Below are 19,108 nucleotides of genomic sequence, written 5' to 3' on the forward strand. Positions count from 1 at the left end.
AAAATAGGTCTTTTTTTAGAGTAATTTCGTTTTATTTATAATTTCGTTGCGTCTAGTCGCTTTGTAAATATCTAGCGCATACATTATATCAGTGTCTTTTATACAGTGTACATAGTAGCGTATGTGCACTTTTTTGGCAAAAGGAAGCACAACTACAGCACGGATTACTGTGGGATCACCGCAGGTCTATTGTCCTATTGTTCCCACTGCGCCCCCCCCCCCCCCCCCCAAAGGGACAGGGCCAGCGAGATGGCGGACAACGACAACATTATCGATAACAACACTATCGATAACAAAGACGGTGCCAGCGGGACCACCGCACGTAGGTACAACAGGGGCGCGCTGATAAACATCAGAAATGCGCGGAAACAACCCAAACAAAACTGGCAAGCTCCCGACCTCACGGAATTTCCTGAACTTATAAAACACCAGCGGAAAAGAGGCAGGAGAGGGGGGATTCTCGCCCGCCTAAGGAGGCACGCTAACAAGCCACCGTTACCCAGTGTACTGCTGGCAAATGTCCAATCCTTGGAGAATAAGCTTTGTGAACTAAGAGCGCGTGCAAAATACCAAAAAGACATAGCGCGATGTAACGTTCTGTGTCTAACGGAAACCTGGCTCACTCCTGACACAACGGACCATTCTATCGCGTTACCAGGCTTCAGTGTATTCAGAGGAGACAGAAACGAACGATCCGGGAAGAAGAAGGGCGGGGGCGTTTGTCTAATGATTAACGAAAACTGGTGTATAAACATCACTGTCATTGGGAGATACTGCTCGGAGGACCTTGGGTATGTAATGCTTCAATGCGTGCCGTTCTGGAGTCCGAGGGAATTCACGTCAGTCACCATCATGGGTGTGTATGTACCTCCACAAGCGAACGTTATTATCGCACTGAAAGAGCTGCAACGCGCTATCAGCGCACAGGTAGACTCAGCCCTCAGTCTTAATCCGTTTCACTCCTGTAAGACTGAGAATATTACTATTTAAATCTTTGCATAACGTTAGGTGGCGCTGTTGGAAGCCTTGCATCGGAGAACCAATCATGAGTGCTGTGGGCGGGCCTGCTTTCTGGGGGCAGTTCTCATGCAGAACCGGTGTCTCGCAAAACATCGTCGCATTTGCGGAGAAACATATTAATCACTTAGAAACAAACATAACCTGTTAATAGGACGTGTTTCATCCGGCCCCGGCGGCTAGAGGTCTTTCCCCCAGCGATAAACCCGACTCCCGAGGCTAACGTTACAGAGCCTGCTGATGACTCACAGTAGCAAGCGGACCACTTCCGGGTAGGAAAAATTATTGTAAAATAAACCACAGCTATAAATTTTGTTTGGAGCATATCAGCTTCATGCTCTGTGTTAGGACTATGCTAAATGGCATTGCTGCTACCAAATAAAATTCTAATAATAAATGTAGGCGTGTCTGCTGCCGGCGGTTCTCGCCGGGCTCGGCAACACAGTTTCTGACAGCTGCTCACCAAAAGTCTGGGAGCCGAGACTAGCGCACAGGAGACTAAACAACCAGAAATGGCCCTGGTGGTGACTGGGGACTTTAACAGGGCAAACCTGAGAGGTAGAATGCCCACGTTGTACCAGCATATTCACTTCCCCACCCGAGGCAGTAACACACTGGACAAATGTTACTCAAATATCCGACATGGCTACAAGGCCGTCCCCCGCCCCCCGTTCGGCAAATCGGACCACGCCTCCATTCTACTCGTACCCAGGTACCAACAAAAACTAAAAAAACAACCCCCAGCATTCCGAACCGCCCACTGCTGGTCAGACCAATCAGACGACATCCTGAGGGACTGCTTTGACCAAGTGGAGTGGGAGGAGTTCAAAGCTGCAGGAGACCTGGGCGAGTATGCAGAGACGGTGTCATGCTTCATAAAGAAGTGTACCGACGACATAGTCCCCACAAAAAGAGTCAAAATAATGCCAAACCAAAAGCCCTGGGTCAACAGCGACGTCAGGGCTGCCCTTCACGCCAGGACCACCGCCTTCAGCTCTGGCACAACAGACCAATACAAGCAGGCACAATATGCCCTCCGGACCGCTATAAAAATAGCACGGAGAGATTATGGAAGGCAGCTGGAGTCAAAATTGGACACTAACAACCCCAGACACCTGTGGAGAGGGCTCCATGCTGCCACAGACTTCAAAGAGGTGAGACGACAGAACCCCAGCACGTCACCCACCCTACCGGACGAACTCAATGCGTTCGACGCTAGGTTCGACCCCTCTGCCAGAGCGCCTCCCCCCCCCATCTCCCCCTCTCCTCCCCCCCATCACCCCCCACCACCCCTCCTCCTCCCCTCCCCCCCCCACCCCCCTCCTCTCCTCCCCCCCCTGCCACCTCTCCCCCCCCATCTCCCCTCCTCTCCTCACCCCCCTGCCACCTCTCCCCCATCACCCCTCCCCCTCTCCGCCCCCCCATCACCCCTCCTCCTCTCCCCCCCCCGACCACCTCCCCTCCCCCCCTCCTCCCCCCCACCCCTCAGCACCCCCACCCCCCCCCCCCCTGCCCATTCCCACCTAGGAGGGGACGCTCCAGGGGTGCGTCTCCAGCCCCTTCTGGTACGACCTCTACACCCACGACTGCGTGGCGACTCAAACTTCGAACACCATCGTGAAGTTTGCAGACGACACAGCGGTCGTGGGGCTGATCTCGGGGGGCGACGAGACGGCCTACAGAGAGGAGGTGGGGGCCCTGGAACAATGGTGCCAGGACAACCACCTCTCTCTGAACGTCTCCAAGACCAAGGAGATCATTGTAGACTACAGGAGGGGGGGGGGGGGGGGGGGGGCACACCCCCCCCAATCACCATCAACGGCACAGTGGTGGAAAGGGTCGATAGCTTCAAGTACCTGGGAGTCAACATCCACCAGGACCTGACTTGGGCCGGCCACAGCGCCATTGTTGTCAAAAAGGCCCAACAGCGAATACATGGACTCAGGCGCCTGAAGAAATTTGGGCTAAGGCCAGAAATCCTTAGAGACTTCTACAGAGGCACCATTGAAAGCCTGCTGACTGGCTGCTTCACCACCTGGTACGGGAACTGTACCACCATGGACCGCAGGGCGCTACGGAGAGTGAGACGCGCGGCCCAGCACGTAACAGGATGTGAGTTGCCAGATCTGCATGAACTGTATAAACAGCGGTGCCTCAGGAGGTCCCTGAAGATCATCAAAGACACAAATCATCCCCAACAGCCTGTTCTCCCTGCTACCCTCAGGGAGAAGATACAGGGTTCCAAAAGCACGCACAAATCGCTTGAGGAACAGTTTCTTCCCGCAGGCCACGAGACTCCTTAACATACACAAATAGTGTAGTAGCCGTACTGTACCGTACTGTAGCTGCTACCATTACGTATGTCTAATGTTTAACTGTATGTTTAATAAGGAATATGCTATTTGCACCCGTATGTCAAATACGCCGAATTTAAAACGCAGAGTTTAATTGTATGTTTAATAAGGAATATGCTATTTGCACCTATATGTCAAATACGCCGAATCTAAAATGTTTAAGCACGGCTAAAGTATGCACAGGACATGTGCACCTATGTGCAGTGAATATGCCACTGTCTCTGACTTGTCTATACTGCCTTATTGCTTGTTGTGTCTCTTGTTGTTTTTGCACTCATATGCCCTACATTTGTACTATGTTGTAAACGGAGTCCACAGCACAAGAATTTCACACGTGGTACTTGTACCATGGAGTGACAATAAAAATCTTGAATCTTGAATCTTGAATCAGCTATTTTCCAGTTGTGACTTAACACGTTCACTGCCGTTGACGAGTCAACTCGTCAAGCAGAAACCAACGGTTGACTGCCAATGACGAGTCAACTCGTCAAAAAAAAAAAAAAAAAAAATTGACGGTGGGACGTGGATCAAACCCTTTTACGTCTCCTATAAAAATATGGGAGCCACCGAACGTGTACAACCCATTCCACCGACCCACTAAGTGGCGACAGTGCTCTCCAGACTAGAGAAAGCGAGCCAAAACTGCAGGGAAAAGCGTGAGGAAACCATTCTCATACTGTAGAATGGTTTGGCGAAAACGCTTTCGCGCTGGCGCACAACGGTGGCGCACAACGGTGGGGGGTTCCAAAAATAGACTGGGTGCAACACACTTTGAAACACGCAGCATAAAGCCCAGAATCGCAAAAGCTTCATCAAAGCTCTCAACCGAAACCCCAAGAAACGAGCGAGCCCCATCCAGGCTCGCCCGACGAGGGGCAGACAGGCAGCAGAAACTCGCTTGTGACACACCCGCTGCAGAGCCAAGGAGGGAGGAGGAGAACGCCCACGGAGGGAGGAGTTTGAAGGAGAGGGGGGTGCGGGTGCTGTTATGGAGGAAAATACTGTTCAGAACAAATTGTTTAGATGTCTGATGTCTTTGATGCCAAAAATAAATGGTTAAAGTGACTGTTCTATCGAATTTCACAAAAAGGCATTTTTCTCACCTTTCATTTTCAGACGCTGAAACCATGCTGTATTCAACTGCTAATGCCTACATAACTACTAACTCTACAAACGAACTCTTTTAGACAGAGAAAGCACACATTCTATTAGTTCTTTTGAGATATTTTGTGTTCACAAAATCCTAGCAGAAAATAATCCTCGGCTCTTGAAAGATGAGCCAGAATCCTCAAAAAAAACCTTGGCAGAAGCTACCTACAGTAAAAAAAAAAACGGTTGGCAGTGAATGTGTTAAAATGACTTTATTTAATAAAGTCAGTGGTGTGTGTGAGAGGAATTCAATCAATAGACAATAACATTGGTGTGTTTATAATGAGATATTCCACTAAATATGGCTAAAACTGATTCAAACATGCCAAAAAAAAATCCAAATTTTTCTTCGCCTGGGCCTGGGCCTTAACCTTGCTTGCAAGATGGATAACCTCGCGAGATCAAAAGAGATTATCTCGACGTATCCATCTTGTCATGCACAGGCAGTTAAGATGATTGGTCGAACCATGCCGGCCCGACCAATCAGCGGCAGCCGTAGGCGGGCTCAGGCTCGTCTGGGCAAGTAGTGGGTACATGGTCTTTGTAGTTCTTTTCACTCGTCAACATGGCTGCTGCCGCGGAAGTGACAGGCAGTCTGAATGAAATTCAATGTAACGTTCCCAATTCTATGTATTAAATTCTAAAAAACGACCCTTAACATTTGGGAAGGCTAAGCCACACAACTAGTTCGTTATAATCTAACTAAATGCTTCGAAGGTGACTTTACGACCGTGAGGACTCAATCAATGAATACCACGGAGGCACAGGCATACCATCAGGCACAGGCACCTTCGGCGATCTGATTGGTTGAAGTTAACACCCACCAGCGGTGATAGACAGATGGGTCATCCAATCACCTGCCAAGTAGCTTGGAAAAAGTGCCCGCCTCCGTCAGCGGGTCTGGTTACTGCATTCCCAGATCGACTGGTTTAGTGAAACTATGTGGAGCTATACCGTCCATCTGGCAGCGTCAGGTTACCTGGGCCTGGGCCTGGGCTTAAAAAAAAAAAAAAAAAAAAAATTGATGGGGCCCCCCTAAGAGCTTCGCCCCCTCTGGGCTGATAGGGTCGCTCCGCCCCTGAGCAGGTGCAACTGTGCTTCTTCCATGCTTCGTTATCAGTCACTCGCAAAAGCTGTTTGGAAAAAGATGAGGGCCGTTTGAAATGCTGCCTTCAGCGGCAGCGCGGAAAGAAGGCACTAATCTACAGAGAGCCATTCTTTCGCCTAGAAATGCTGCATTCAAGTCCAGGGGCTTTATCGTAGCAAAAGCGGTAATTTAGAGTTTGCGCTCGTTTACCTCTGAGCGCAATGCAAATTGGGGGTGTGCACAAGCGCATTTGTATTCTCCCTGCCGCGCTATTACCTCTGCCTGTTATAATTGTACTGGACATGCATGGGGTAGGCGTGCCACAATGCCACAAGCCAAACCATATTTAGCCTTACCTTACTTTTCTAAGTTGTTACATTACTAATACTGCACTGTTCTGTTTCATAGTGACAGCAACTGGACATAATTCTAATAGAAAAGTGCATGCTAAATTTCTAATGGAAAGTAACGTTATGTCATGTATATCAACTTGTCACCAGAATGTCTGTGTATAAGTTATACATGACAGACAACCTAATCAAATCCAACCACAACCAATATACAGTAGGCCACGCTAGCAGTGTAAAGTCATTGAATAGCCGTGAAAAGCAACAGTTAGTTAACTAGTGATTGCAACATTCTGACAACAAACTCACAATATCAACTTGTATATGTCGCTATCATGCCTAACGTTACTGAAAGGGCACATGTACAGTAAGCTATAACATTATGTACATACATGAAGCTTACTTACAGATGAGAACTAATGCCAGCTCCGAGTCACTTTGCAGGCCCTTAGCTGCTCATAGGGCTCTGCATATAGGGAAAGCCAGACCAATGTTGACTCTGGTCTGAGTCTGAGATCTTTCTTTCTTGATTTGGCTAAAGTGTGCAGTGTCTTAGGTGGATGAGGGTCGCTAGAAGCTCTCACATCAGAGTCCGCCATCTTTTTTTATTTTAATTTTAAATTTTGTTTTGGCTGTGGGCTGGGCGGGGCTCTAGGTCAATTTATGTGGCTGGCCGCTCCAGTGGGAGGGACTGAAATGTATACACAACATGCATGCCACACGCACAAAGCCTCCGTGAGCAGGCAAAAACACACCTTGGATTTCTCAACACAGAGAGGGGGCGTGGCTTCGTTCACTGCACTGCACACCACATAACAGGTACCGTTTTGCTGATCATTATTAGGGCAGACAATTGCATTTAGTGCATTTAACCTGCTCTGTAGTGGTGGTGGGGGGATGGGGGTTGCTGTGGGGGGAGTATAGTACATATATCAGACACAAGACTTTTACTCAAGTAATATTCTAATAGGTTACTTTAACGTCTATCCAAGTCATTTTCTGGTATGATATCTTACTCAAGTGTGGTTTTCAGCTACTTCATCCAGCACTGGGTGCATATGCACTCTCTCTCTCTCTCTCTCACACACTCACACACACACACACACACACACACACACACACACACACAGACAAGCACACACACACACACACACAGACAAGCACACACAAGCACACACACACACACACAGAGAAGCACACACACACACACACACACACACACACACAGACAAGCACACACACACGCACACACACGCACACACACACACACACACACACACACACACACAGACAAGCACACACTGTGAGCTTTAAATGGCTTTACTGGTGTTGACTTTTCATCTGAATGGAATCTATCTTCAAGTATGGAGGGAGGACTGAAAGAGAGGAGAGAGAGGGTGAGGGAGAGAGAGATGACAGCATATTTTGATGAACTTGACCCAATGTGTTTTCTACTTGGAGAAAAAGTGAGAGAGTTAAAGAGAGAGAGCTGGAGCTTGACAGAGTGAGAGTTCTAGATGATGAAGAAGAGGAGGGTCTGAGGAAGGGAGGAGGAGAGTTGGCAGAGAAGGTCAGCTGAGCTGGAGCTGCCTGCAGAGCAGAGCGGACACACTGAGGAGCGGACAAACCAAGCGCCAGCCTCACACACCACCAGAAAAGAACTGGAGAAACAGGCAGGATTTACTTGGATTTAAGTTGTCACAACTTCTGCTGCCCTTTTCTTAACTTTTCTCTAAGGACCTTTCCTCTGGTGCTGTAAAGACCTTTCCTCTGACCAACTGGAGAAACAGGCACATTGAATTACTTGGATTTAAGTTTTCACAACTTTTATCAACCTTTCCTCTGGTGTAAGGACCTGTAGAGATGTCCTCCTCTCCTCTCCTCTTTGTGCTCTTCTTCCTCATCTCGGTCGTGGCTCTCTGGCCAGCGGTTGTCCGCGCGGCGTCATGTGAGCCTGTGCGCATCCCTCTGTGCCGCTCCATGCCCTGGAACATGACCAAGATGCCCAACCACCTCCACCACTCCACCCAGGACAACGCTGTGCTGGCTATAGAGCAGTTTGAAGGCTTGTTAGGTGAGTCAACTAAATAATTAACTCACTAGAAAAGTGCACTCAGTAGAGTGCAGCTCTCCACCAGGCAGCGCCACGCCAACCATGTCCAAACCGAACCCAACTGCTAAGGGACCCGCAACGGGAGAACAGATTTGGACACAACACAGGTTAACATTAGCCGCTTTCACACCGGCCTTGAAAGCCGCAAAATGCACGGAAAATAGGACCCGCGCCTCCGATGTGAAAGTTGTGAACGCGGGTTGGTGGCTAATTGTTGTACGCCTTTCGTTCCGCCAGTCGACCTAGTCACAGCGCCGGGTTACCAGGCAACCCGCCTTCACTTGAAAGCGTAGGAGCAGCAAGCCGGAACGGTGCGAATGGTCAGCTCATTCATAAAAAAAATACAGGGGAAATCACCTCATGCAGCAAGAAAGTGCATGAGTGAAAGTAAAAAAAAGTAGCGTATACAATCACGACTGCAGGGACGCCAGGGGGAATACTCCATGCCTGTAAGTAGGTTAGGCTTTATGCTCAAACGATGTTGACATTACTAGGTAAAATTAACGGATATAATAATAAGCTTCAGAGGACTATAGCTGGCTATAGCTGGCTGGTTGGTCTGAGGATATTCCCTCTGGAACGTTATGTCATCCCCTGATGAACGTTATGCAGACTGCAGCTGTTTGATATCCAGGCGTCGTCTTTCAGAACGGCCCCTAATTAGGCTACTTCATGGGAATAATTTGCTTTACAAAAAACTGGAACCAAAAGATAAGAATTAGCCTTGTACCTAATAGGCTACATGATGGTGCGTCTGTGATCCATAAAGTCGATCATATGAATATTGAAAGCCTTGTTACCATGCTGCATGTGGACAACACTTTTGTGTTTTATCAGTTTGATGATCCTTAATGACCGCAGCTGCACATCGTTTTATCAGTTTGATCCTTAACGAGCGCAGCTGCACCTCGTTAGCTGGCGTACATCAGCGATGTTTGGTTGTTGAATGAATTTGTTCATCATACATTAGCCTAGGCTACACTAACCTATGAAAATATTAATTTAGGCTAGGAGGAGCTGGGTGGAAATGCCTCCGCTCGCCTTTCAATCCGGGAGCGGTGGCTGTCACCTGAAAGCACACCCCAGGACGGGAATGTGGCAGTGCTGCTTGGCTGTGTGTGAAAGCAATTTCTGTGGCGAGGCTGCCGGCTTTGCAGGCCTTCTGAACGCAATGTTGCGCGATCTGTGTGTGAAAGCGGCTATTGACTTCTCTTACAGCAATATGTCTACAGTCTACTGTAGTGTTGCAGGGTTAGTTTGTATGTTTGGCACGTTCATGCAGATGTGCACACCAAGCAAAGCCGAGTGGTTTCTAGGAATTGAAGCAAACACGACAGCAGTGGTGGTTTAAAATTAGCAAGAATGTCAGCTAGCCTATGAATTGCCTTTGTCACTTGACAAAGTAGTTACAGTGGCGACATAGACTACATTACATTACATTACATTACGTCATTTGGCAGATGCTTTTATCCAAAGCGACTTACAATAACACATTTTTGTCAGCAATAGAGCAATCAACTATGCAACACAGTCTATGACAACTACAACTTCTGAAGGAATAGTGGTACAAGTTTAGCGTAGGTTAGTTTAGAAGTTTTTGGTTTTGGTTTTTGGTTTTTTTAAGAGAGAGAAAGAAGTTAGTTCAAGAAGGGCCCAGATGGAGCCTGAAAAGGTGAGTCTTTAGTCTTTTCTGAAAGATTGGCAGTGATACTATAGACGGTTTTAACAAAAACATTCTAAATTGAACCCCAGCTCACTTCCTGTTGCAGTGTTTGCTATGGACAGAAAATAAGAAAGAAATACATTAAGGTGGAGGAGTGACCATTCTGTGAAAACCGTCTATAAGTGGGGCAGGTTTTGGTCAACATGATAGACAGGTGGCAAGGGGCAAACCAAGGTTAATGCAGTCTGTAGCAGTGCAAAAATAATATGACAGCTGACACCCACAGAAAAGGTTGGATTTGTTTGGAATCAGAGCACCTGCAGCTTAATGCCATACATGATATGTTATGATTAAAGTTACGGCGGGTTTACACATACGCCTAGAGCGACGCTTAAAGCTACGCTTTAAGCTACGCCTAGGCATATAGGCATTGCTTCATGCACGCTAGGCGCCTATTTGCGTTCACACAGGACGCCACACTGAAGCCCCGCTCTGCGCTAGGCTGATCACATGAGCAGCGGTTTTTTACACTTTTCAGATCTGATTTATAGCATGGGTGAGTCCTCTTTTTTATTGCAATGTGCAAGTGACGATGTCTGTCTATTTCCTGGCCGGCTGTAATTGTTATTTTCCCTCGGGTAATCATGTGACTATGAGTCATCAACACCATGAGTGATACATGCATTGAGACAGGGGGGGTATATATACATCTGACAGAAAAGACGTTAATAGAGGAACACATGAAGGACAGCTCTCCTACTATGCACTCTTAATTCGCGCTCCACCCCCTTTTGGGCAAACTCGGTAGAAAATATGGCCCAAGTCCGTCAGAAACAACAGCCAGCTTGACAGTTCAGCGCGCCTAGACGCTGAAAAATAGAACAGACGCCTAAACGATAAATGCAGCGCAGCGTAGGCGCAGCGCGAGCGTGGCTTCAGCGCAGCGTGGCAGCGGTATGTGTGAACGCTCTCATCTGTTAACAAGGACGCCTAAATTTTATGCGTTGCTTAGGCGTTGCTTAAAGCGTCGCTCTAGGCGTATGTGTAAACCCGCCGTTAGGCATGATATGAGCGGAGGTTGAGCATACACCTACCTAAATGTTGACAGAAAGTGATAATAATAATAATTAGGGGTCCAAGCACGAAGTGCGTGGATCCCTATTGTATCTGTTCTGATTATTTTTTTTCTTCTTCTCCGGTAAAACTGCATGTACAGCAGAAACTGTAATGCTCAGCGTAGCCAGACTGGGCACATAGATTGTAAATGTGCCTCACTACTCAGAAACAAAAAATGACCCATATCGGCCAGATGGTGGCGCTATAACAGACCATTTCGCGTTATGGTCCATATCTTCTGAACCGTGTGTCCTATACTCAAAATTTCACTTCTCCTGGATTCCTTGGATCAATACGCATCTATCCATATAGGCCCCGCCCATTTGCGTGAGCCTAGATTTTCCGCCATTTTGAATTTTATCAAAAACCTACTTTTGCGAACTCCTCCTAGACCGTTTGGCCAAATCACACGGAAATTCTTCTGGGTCATCTATGGACTACCCCGACCTAAAGTTATTAAAGGATTTTGGATATGTGAAACCGTTTTGAAATTATAAATGTCTAAACTTTTGTGTATTTGCTTTTGTTCTTTTCTTGCCCTAAAAGTGTGTGGATGTCAGAAACCATACACCCCCCATCACCCAAACTTTCCACACAGGTTCACAACATCACCCACTACTCAGAGTAAAAAAATTACACCAATCCACCAGATGGTGGCGCTATAACAGCCAATTTCACGTTTGTCGGTCCATAGACTCAGCCCTCAGTCTTAATCCGTTTCACTACTGTAAGACTGAGAATATTACTATTTAAATCTTTGCATAACGTTAGGTGGCGCTGTTGGAAGCCTTGCATCAGAGAACCAATCATGAGTGCTGTGGGCGGGCCTGCTTTCTGGGGGCAGTTCTCATGCAGAACCGGTGTCTCGCAAAACATCGTCGCATTTGCGGAGAAACATATTGATCACTTAAGCCCTTTTCCCACATGCGCTTTGTACCGCAAAATGACCGGAACGTGGTCTAATGCCTGCATGTGGGAAAGACGTCGTGCCGGTATAAGCGCGACCCCGTCATCCCCGACATTTCACCAGTTTCGAGCCAGTCAGAAGAGCAGTATGCTCTTAAGGGGACGCAAGTGGAAACGGGTCCAGTCATTTTCCGCGACAGCGGTCCTTCAATCATGGGCGAGGTGTAGCCTACACACGTTGCTTAATGTTCCAGCGGGCATAATCTAATCATTCGCGCACATTAAAGCAAACTGGCGAAATGATCTTGTGATAGCCTAATAAGAGCAGTATGTCAGCTTGCTGATTTCCGAAGGCAACCCCGGACACATCAAACGAAGCCAGTCTGTAACTAGAACGACCGCAACGCGGACTTATGCCTCCGCCATTAGTTCATTCTGGAGTCCAAATCGCCATTTGAGGCAAATTGGAAGAGATTCTGAAGAAGTTTGGGCTAAGGAAAGAAATCCTCAGGGACTTCTACAGAGGCACCATTGAAAGCCTGCTGACTGGCTGCTTCACCGCCTGGTACGGGAACTGTACCACCATGGACCGCAGGGCGCTACGGAGGGTGAGGCGCGCGGCCCAGCACGTAACAGGAGACGAGTTGCCAGAACTGCACGAACTGTATAACCAGCGGTGCCTCAGGAGGTCCCTGAAGATCATCAAAGACACAAACCATCCCCACAACAGCCTGTTCTCCCTGCTACCCTCAGGGAGGAGATACAGGGTTCCAAAAGCACGCACAAATCGCTTGAGGAACAGTTTCTTCCCGCAGGCCACGAGACTCCTTAACATACACAAATAGTGTAGTAGTCGTACCGTACCGTACTGCAGCTGCTACCATTATGTATGCCTAATGTTTAATTGTATGTCTAACAAGGTACATGCTATTTGCACCTGTATGTCAATTACGTCAAATTTAAAATGTCTGAACACGTCTAACGTATGCACAATGCCTAATGTTTAATTGTATGTTTAATAAGGTACATGCTACTTGCACTGTAATGTATGTCAAATACGTCGAATTAAAATGTCCGAACACGTCTAACGTATGCACATGACGTGCACCTATGTGCAATGAATATGCCACTGACTTGTCTTATCGCTATTCTGCCGCATTGCCTATTGCTGCTTAGTATTGCTTATTGATGCCTATTTCTTATTGCCTATTGCTCATTGCTTGTTGCCTATTTGTACTATGTCGTAAACGGAGTCCACAGCACAAGAATTTCACACGTGATACTTGTACCATGGAGTGACAATAAAAATCTTGAATCTTGAATCTTGAATCTTGAATCTTGATTCCGTCAAGGCGCTCCTGTGATGTTGCGTTACAGAGCTTGGAAATTGGGTGTGTGAGAGGTCACAGTGACCTTGAACTTTGACCACCAAAATGTAATCAGTTCATCCTTGAGTCCAAGTCGATGTTTGAGACAAGTTTGATTAAATTCCGTCAAGGCATTCCTGAGATATCGCGTTAACAAGCTTGAAAATGGCGTTGGAGAGCTCACCTTGACCTTTGACCTTTGACCACCAAAATCTAATCAGTTCATCCTTGACTCCAAGTCGATGTTTGAGACAAGTTTGATTAAATTCCGTCAAGGCATTCCTGAGATATCGCGTTAACAAGATTGAAAATGGCGTTCGAGAGGTCACAGTGACCTTAACCTTTGACCTTTGACCACCAAAATCTAATCAGATCATCCTTGAGTCTAGGTCGATGTTTGAGGCAAATTTGATGAAATTCCGTCCAGGCGTTCCTCAGATATCGCGTTAACAAGCTTGAAAATGGCGTTCGAGAGGTCACAGTGACCTTGACCTTTGATCTTTGACCACCAAAATGTAATCAGATCATCCTTGAGTCTAAGTCGATGTTTGAGGCAAATTTGATGAAATTCCGTCCAGGCGTTCCTCAGATATCGCGTTAACAAGCTTGAAAATGGCGTTCGAGAGGTCAAAGTGACCTTGACCTTTGACCTTTGACCACCAAAATCTAATCAGATCATCCTTGAGTCTAAGTCGATGTTTGAGGCAAATTTGATGAAATTCCGTCGAGGCGTTCCTCAGATATCGCGTTAACAAGCTTGAAAATGGCGTTCGAGAGGTCACAGTGACCTTGACCTTTGACCTTTGACCACCAAAATCTAATCAGATCATCCTTGAGTCTAAGTCGATGTTTGAGGCAAATTTGATGAAATTCCGTCCAGGCGTTCCTCAGATATCGCGTTAACAAGCTTGAAAATGGCGTTCGAGAGGTCACAGTGACCTTGACCTTTGACCTTTGACCACCAAAATCTAATCAGATCATCCTTGAGTCTAAGTCGATGTTTGAGGCAAATTTGATGAAATTCCGTCCAGGCGTTCCTCAGATATCGCGTTAACAAACATCGTACGGACGGACGGACAGCCGTACGTACGTACGGACGGACAACCCGGATCCATAATGCCTCCGGCCTGGCTATCGCCGGCGGAGGCATAAAAAGTGCTTCAACGCGACGCAGGTGAACGGATAAACATCGAACCAGCAACTATTTCTCTCAGACACGGATCCCAACTTCTTCAAAGTGCATCATCTAATCATTCGCGCACATCAAAGCAAACTACTTCCACATTTCGCTTCGTGCATTTGCTTTCTCTACATACATACAAGCGTTGAGCAGCTTGCAAGCCTCTGCCATTCTCGCTGTGTCTGTCCGTGGCTGCTGCTCTCGAGCAGAGAGGGGAGGGGGTAAATCGGCTGTGTTTATTACGCTGGCGGCTTGACGCTGCTCTTAAGTCAAACGAGTGTGATTTATTGTGTGACAACTGACAAGCGAACTTATTTCGAGTTTTGCCGACCCCCCAAATAAGCTCCCCCCTCTCCCCGCCCCCCAACATACAGGCAAATTCGCTGATAGATTCCCACATGCGTGAGCCGAAGTGTGAAGGGAAATGTCCGATATTGACTTACAGGTAATTTTCCGGTACGCATGTGGGAAAACGGCTTTAGAAACAAACATAACCTGTTAACACGTTAACTGCCAGCGACGTATGCATACGTCAAGCAGAATCCAACCGTTAACTGCCAGCGACGTATGGATACGTCAAAAAAATCGTTTTTTTTTTTTTGACGGTGGATCCTTGATCTGGCCCTTTTGCATCTTCTATTATACTGTTAGAGCCGCCGGGCGTGTGCAATCCATTCCGCCGACCCACTGAGTGGCGACGGTGCTCAGACTATTGAGTGTTGTTTGGCCAGAAACGCACGCATTCCAGCTGAGCTCAACCGAGGACCCAGAAGCGAACGAGCCTCATTCTCATACTGTAGGCGAAAACCTTTCACACGGGCGCACCCGTGCGCCGGGGGCTTCCACAGGTGGACTGGGTGGAAAGCACACTTTGAAGCGCGCAGCATAAGCCTAGAGTCACACAAGGCTTCGTCAAAGCTCTCAACCGAAAATCCAAGAACGGATTAAGCCACATCCATGCTCGCCGACGAGGGACCGCCAGAGAGAGGCTGCTGCTCACTGCTCAGACAGGCAGGAGAGACTCTGGCTTGTGACTGACAAACACGGAGACACGCCCACGGAGGGAGGAGTTGTAAGGAGAGGGGGTGCGGGTGCTGCTATGGAGGAAATTACTGTTCAGAACTATATTGTTTATGTCTGATGTCTCACTGATGCCAAAAATAAATGGTTAAAGTGACTGTTTGATATTGAATTTCACAAAACTGCGATTATCTCAGCTTTTTGTCTCAGACCCTGAAACCATGCTGTACTCAACGGCTAATATCTACATAACTACTAACTCTACAAACTAACTCTTTTAGACAGAGAAAGCACACATTCTATTAGTACTTTTGTGAACTTTGTGTTGACAAACTCCAAGCAGAAAATTATCCTTGGCTCGCGTAAAATGAGCCAGAATCCTCAAAAAAACCCTCTGGCAAAAGCTACCTACAGTAAAAAAAAAAAGGCTGGCAGTGAATGTGTTAATAGGACGTGTTTCATCCGGCCCCGGCGGCTAGAGGTCTTTCCCCCAGCGATAAGCCCGACTCCCCAGGCTAACATTACAGAGCCTGCTGATGACTTCACAGTAGCAAGCGGACCACTTCCGGGTAGGAAACATTATTGTAAAATAAACCACAGCTATAAATTTTGTTTGGAGCATATCAGCTTCATGCTCTGTGTTAGGACTATGATAAATGGCATTGCCGCTACCAAATAAAATTCTAATAATAAATGTAGGCGCGTCTGCTGCCGGCGGTTCTCGCCGGGCTCAGAGACACAGTTTCTGACAGTGAAATTCCCAGACGTTTGGTGGCGCAGCTCACCAAACGTCTGGGAGCCGAGACTAGTCGGTCCATAACTTCTGAACCACGAGCTGTAGAATCAAAATTCCACATCTACTGGTTTCCCTGGAGCATCATGCATCTAACCTACTAGGCCACGCCCATTTCTGTCTGGTCGATTTTCCGCCATTTTGAATTTGATCAAAAACCTACTTTTGCGAGCTCCTCCTAGACCGTTTGGCCAAATCACACGAAACCTTTTCTGGGTCATCTATGGACTACCCCGACCTAAAGTTATTAAAGGATTTTGGATACGCGAAACCATTTTGAAATGATAAATGTCTAAACTTGTGTGTATTTGCTTTTGTTCTTTTCCTGCCCTAAAAGTGTGTGGATCTCAGAAACCATACGCCCCACATCACCCACCTTTCCACATAGTTTCAAGACATCACCCACTACTCAGAGGAAAAAATTACACCAATCCACCAGATGGTGGGGCTATAACAGCCAACCACCACTACTACTGCTGCTGCTGCTACTACTACTACTACTATTCTTAGTACTTCTGCTGCTACTATTGCTACCACTCCCACTACCCACATGGAAAGAATCTATATGTACCCTATATGTTTTAATATAGGGCCACATATAGTTTTCCCATATATGGTGCATACATAAAATTGGCCGATTTCCTATATTATATGTACATATATGTACCTATATGTATAGGTACATATATGTACCTATATGTACATATAATATAGGAAATCGGCCAATTTTATGTATGCACCATATATGGGAAACCTATATGTACATATATGTACCTATATGTAGGATCTTAAATAAAAAAATTAGCTGCGCACACGGGATTCGAACCCCGTTCTCCAAGGTTCAAGCCCTGCGCTCTAGGTTCTGAGCTATACATTTTCTTATACTAACCAGAGAGCCGGGTACATTATATACTCTCTCGCACACAACGTAGATCACAATTGTCAGCGATCGGGAAGTTATTTTATGTGATGCGTACGAGTATTATGTAACAGACTAAAATTATGTTGTGTGTGTGTGTGTGCATCTATAGTCTGTAGGCTGTACGGTTTCAGAGGTTAACTTCATTTAACACCAGAGACTCAGGAGGTAGGCCTACACAGAGCCTCGTATACAGTCTGTTACAATAACATAGTGTGCCCAGAGCACCTCGTTCCGCACTTGGTGCAGACCGGTGCAGACTTGCTTTGGTCTAGTCAGTCACAGCTAGTAAGTACTTGCGCATGCGCGTTGCTGCAGGAACGGAATTCATTATTTTATAGTATTGCGCTAAACTATTAACCATAGTTGTGTCCTGGAAGCTTTTTGCTGGCACCACATAGCCTATAGTCCCATATTTATGATATTTCATGTGACATAAAATGCGTTGAAATGTAGTTTTCGTGTAGACCAGATCTCAGTTACACAATAAAAGACAATAAAATGCCAATTCACACACTATCAATATTGTCTCTATTCCAAACTACAACAAATGTTTTAACAATATGATGAACCAAATTGTGTTTTTTTACACGTTTACGTTGTAACCGCATTTTAGCCGGTTGAACAGAGGGTGAAATTAGGTCTTAGACGTTCAAACCCAATATCACCCAGATTTCAACTAAAAATCAACGTTGAAAAAACGTTTTGTGCTCGCTGGGTATATATGGATTATGACACAGTGTATACAAACAGATTTGTAAATGACCTATATAGGAGGCATATACCTTGTATTGTGTACATATATGGCCTATATGTGGATTTAAAGAAGTGAGACCTATATGACCTGTATTATGAACATATAGGGCCTTTATGTGTATATAAAGAAGCTATATAGGAGACATATATGCCCTGTATGTGCACATATAGTACCTATATGTGGATATAAAGAAGCTATAGGAGACCTATATGCCCGGTATATGCACTTATATGCACCTGAATCTGGCCTATATGCAACCTATATGCGGCATAAATGTGGCCTATATGCGCATATATGCACCTAAATCTGGCCTATATGCAACCTATATGCGGCATATATATGGCCTATATGCTCCTATATGCGCATATATGCACCTAAATCTGGCCTATATGCAACCTATATGCGGCATATATATGGCCTATATGCTCCTATATGCGCATATATGCACCTAAATCTGGCCTATATGCAACCTATATGCGGCATATATATGGCCTATATGCTCCTATATGCGCATATATGCACCTAAATCTGGCCTATATGCAACCTATATGCGGCATATATATGGCCTATATGCTCATATATGCTGCATATAGGTTGCATATAGGTTGCATATAGTTGCATATATGTTCATATAGATTCTTTCCATGTGGGTACTACCAACACTACTACTACTACTATTACTACTACTGCTACTACTACTACTACTAGTACTGCTTGGAAACCGTCAGGTCACCGGATCTCAACCAAACTTTGTTTACTTGTGCACATACCAAGTCTGAATAAATGTGCACTATCTGACATATACCCGCCAAGTCACCAGAAGCTTGGACCCCGCATCGCTGCTTGCGGCTATATTATTATTATTATTATTGTTATTATTATTATTATTATTATTGCCATTAAATGTTACGAATTTATCGAGGTGGGCTCAGAATAACGTTAGCGGACTTCCCCCTACTGTCTGAGCTCGTCAATGAGAGCTGGGTATCTGTCACTGCTTCTACTTCATCACGTTATAAACGAACAAACTTGTAACATTATTCACACTGTCTGGGTTGGAATTAGGAAAGAATGTGTATATGTGTTAGTTTCATTTTTTTTCATCATGTTTATAACACAACTGTTATAACTGTTTCAGGTCTGCACAGCTCTGTCTGTGGCTGGCTGGCTGCTGGCAGCTGGATGCTAGTGTTAGCTCCAAACATATCATGTCTGTAATAGTAGTTGGGCGAGACGGTAAATGAGCTCTGTAACTCACCCTGACAATCCGTCTCCCGAGAGAGACCCGCTGTGTGTCAACACGTGTGCAGTCACAACGGT

General features: G+C 46.2%; 1 protein-coding gene across 1 annotated transcript in view; it reads left to right on the plus strand.

The window, feature by feature from the left end:
• Nucleotides 1–249: 249 nt before the first annotated feature.
• frzb (frizzled related protein) overlaps nt 250–19,108 on the plus strand; it is a gene marked incomplete at its 5' end in the record, with an annotated part of 77,453 nt that continues 58,594 nt past the window's right edge. Inside the window, 2 exons of the mRNA XM_083638332.1 lie at nt 250–322; nt 7,807–8,028. Coding sequence (XP_083494458.1) covers nt 250–322; nt 7,807–8,028 — 295 coding nt within the window. The remainder of the gene's footprint in view (nt 323–7,806; nt 8,029–19,108) is intronic.

Source organism: Poromitra crassiceps (assembly GCF_964638095.1).
Source record: "Poromitra crassiceps genome assembly, chromosome: 6".
Classification (NCBI taxonomy): Eukaryota; Metazoa; Chordata; class Actinopteri; order Beryciformes; family Melamphaidae; genus Poromitra; species Poromitra crassiceps.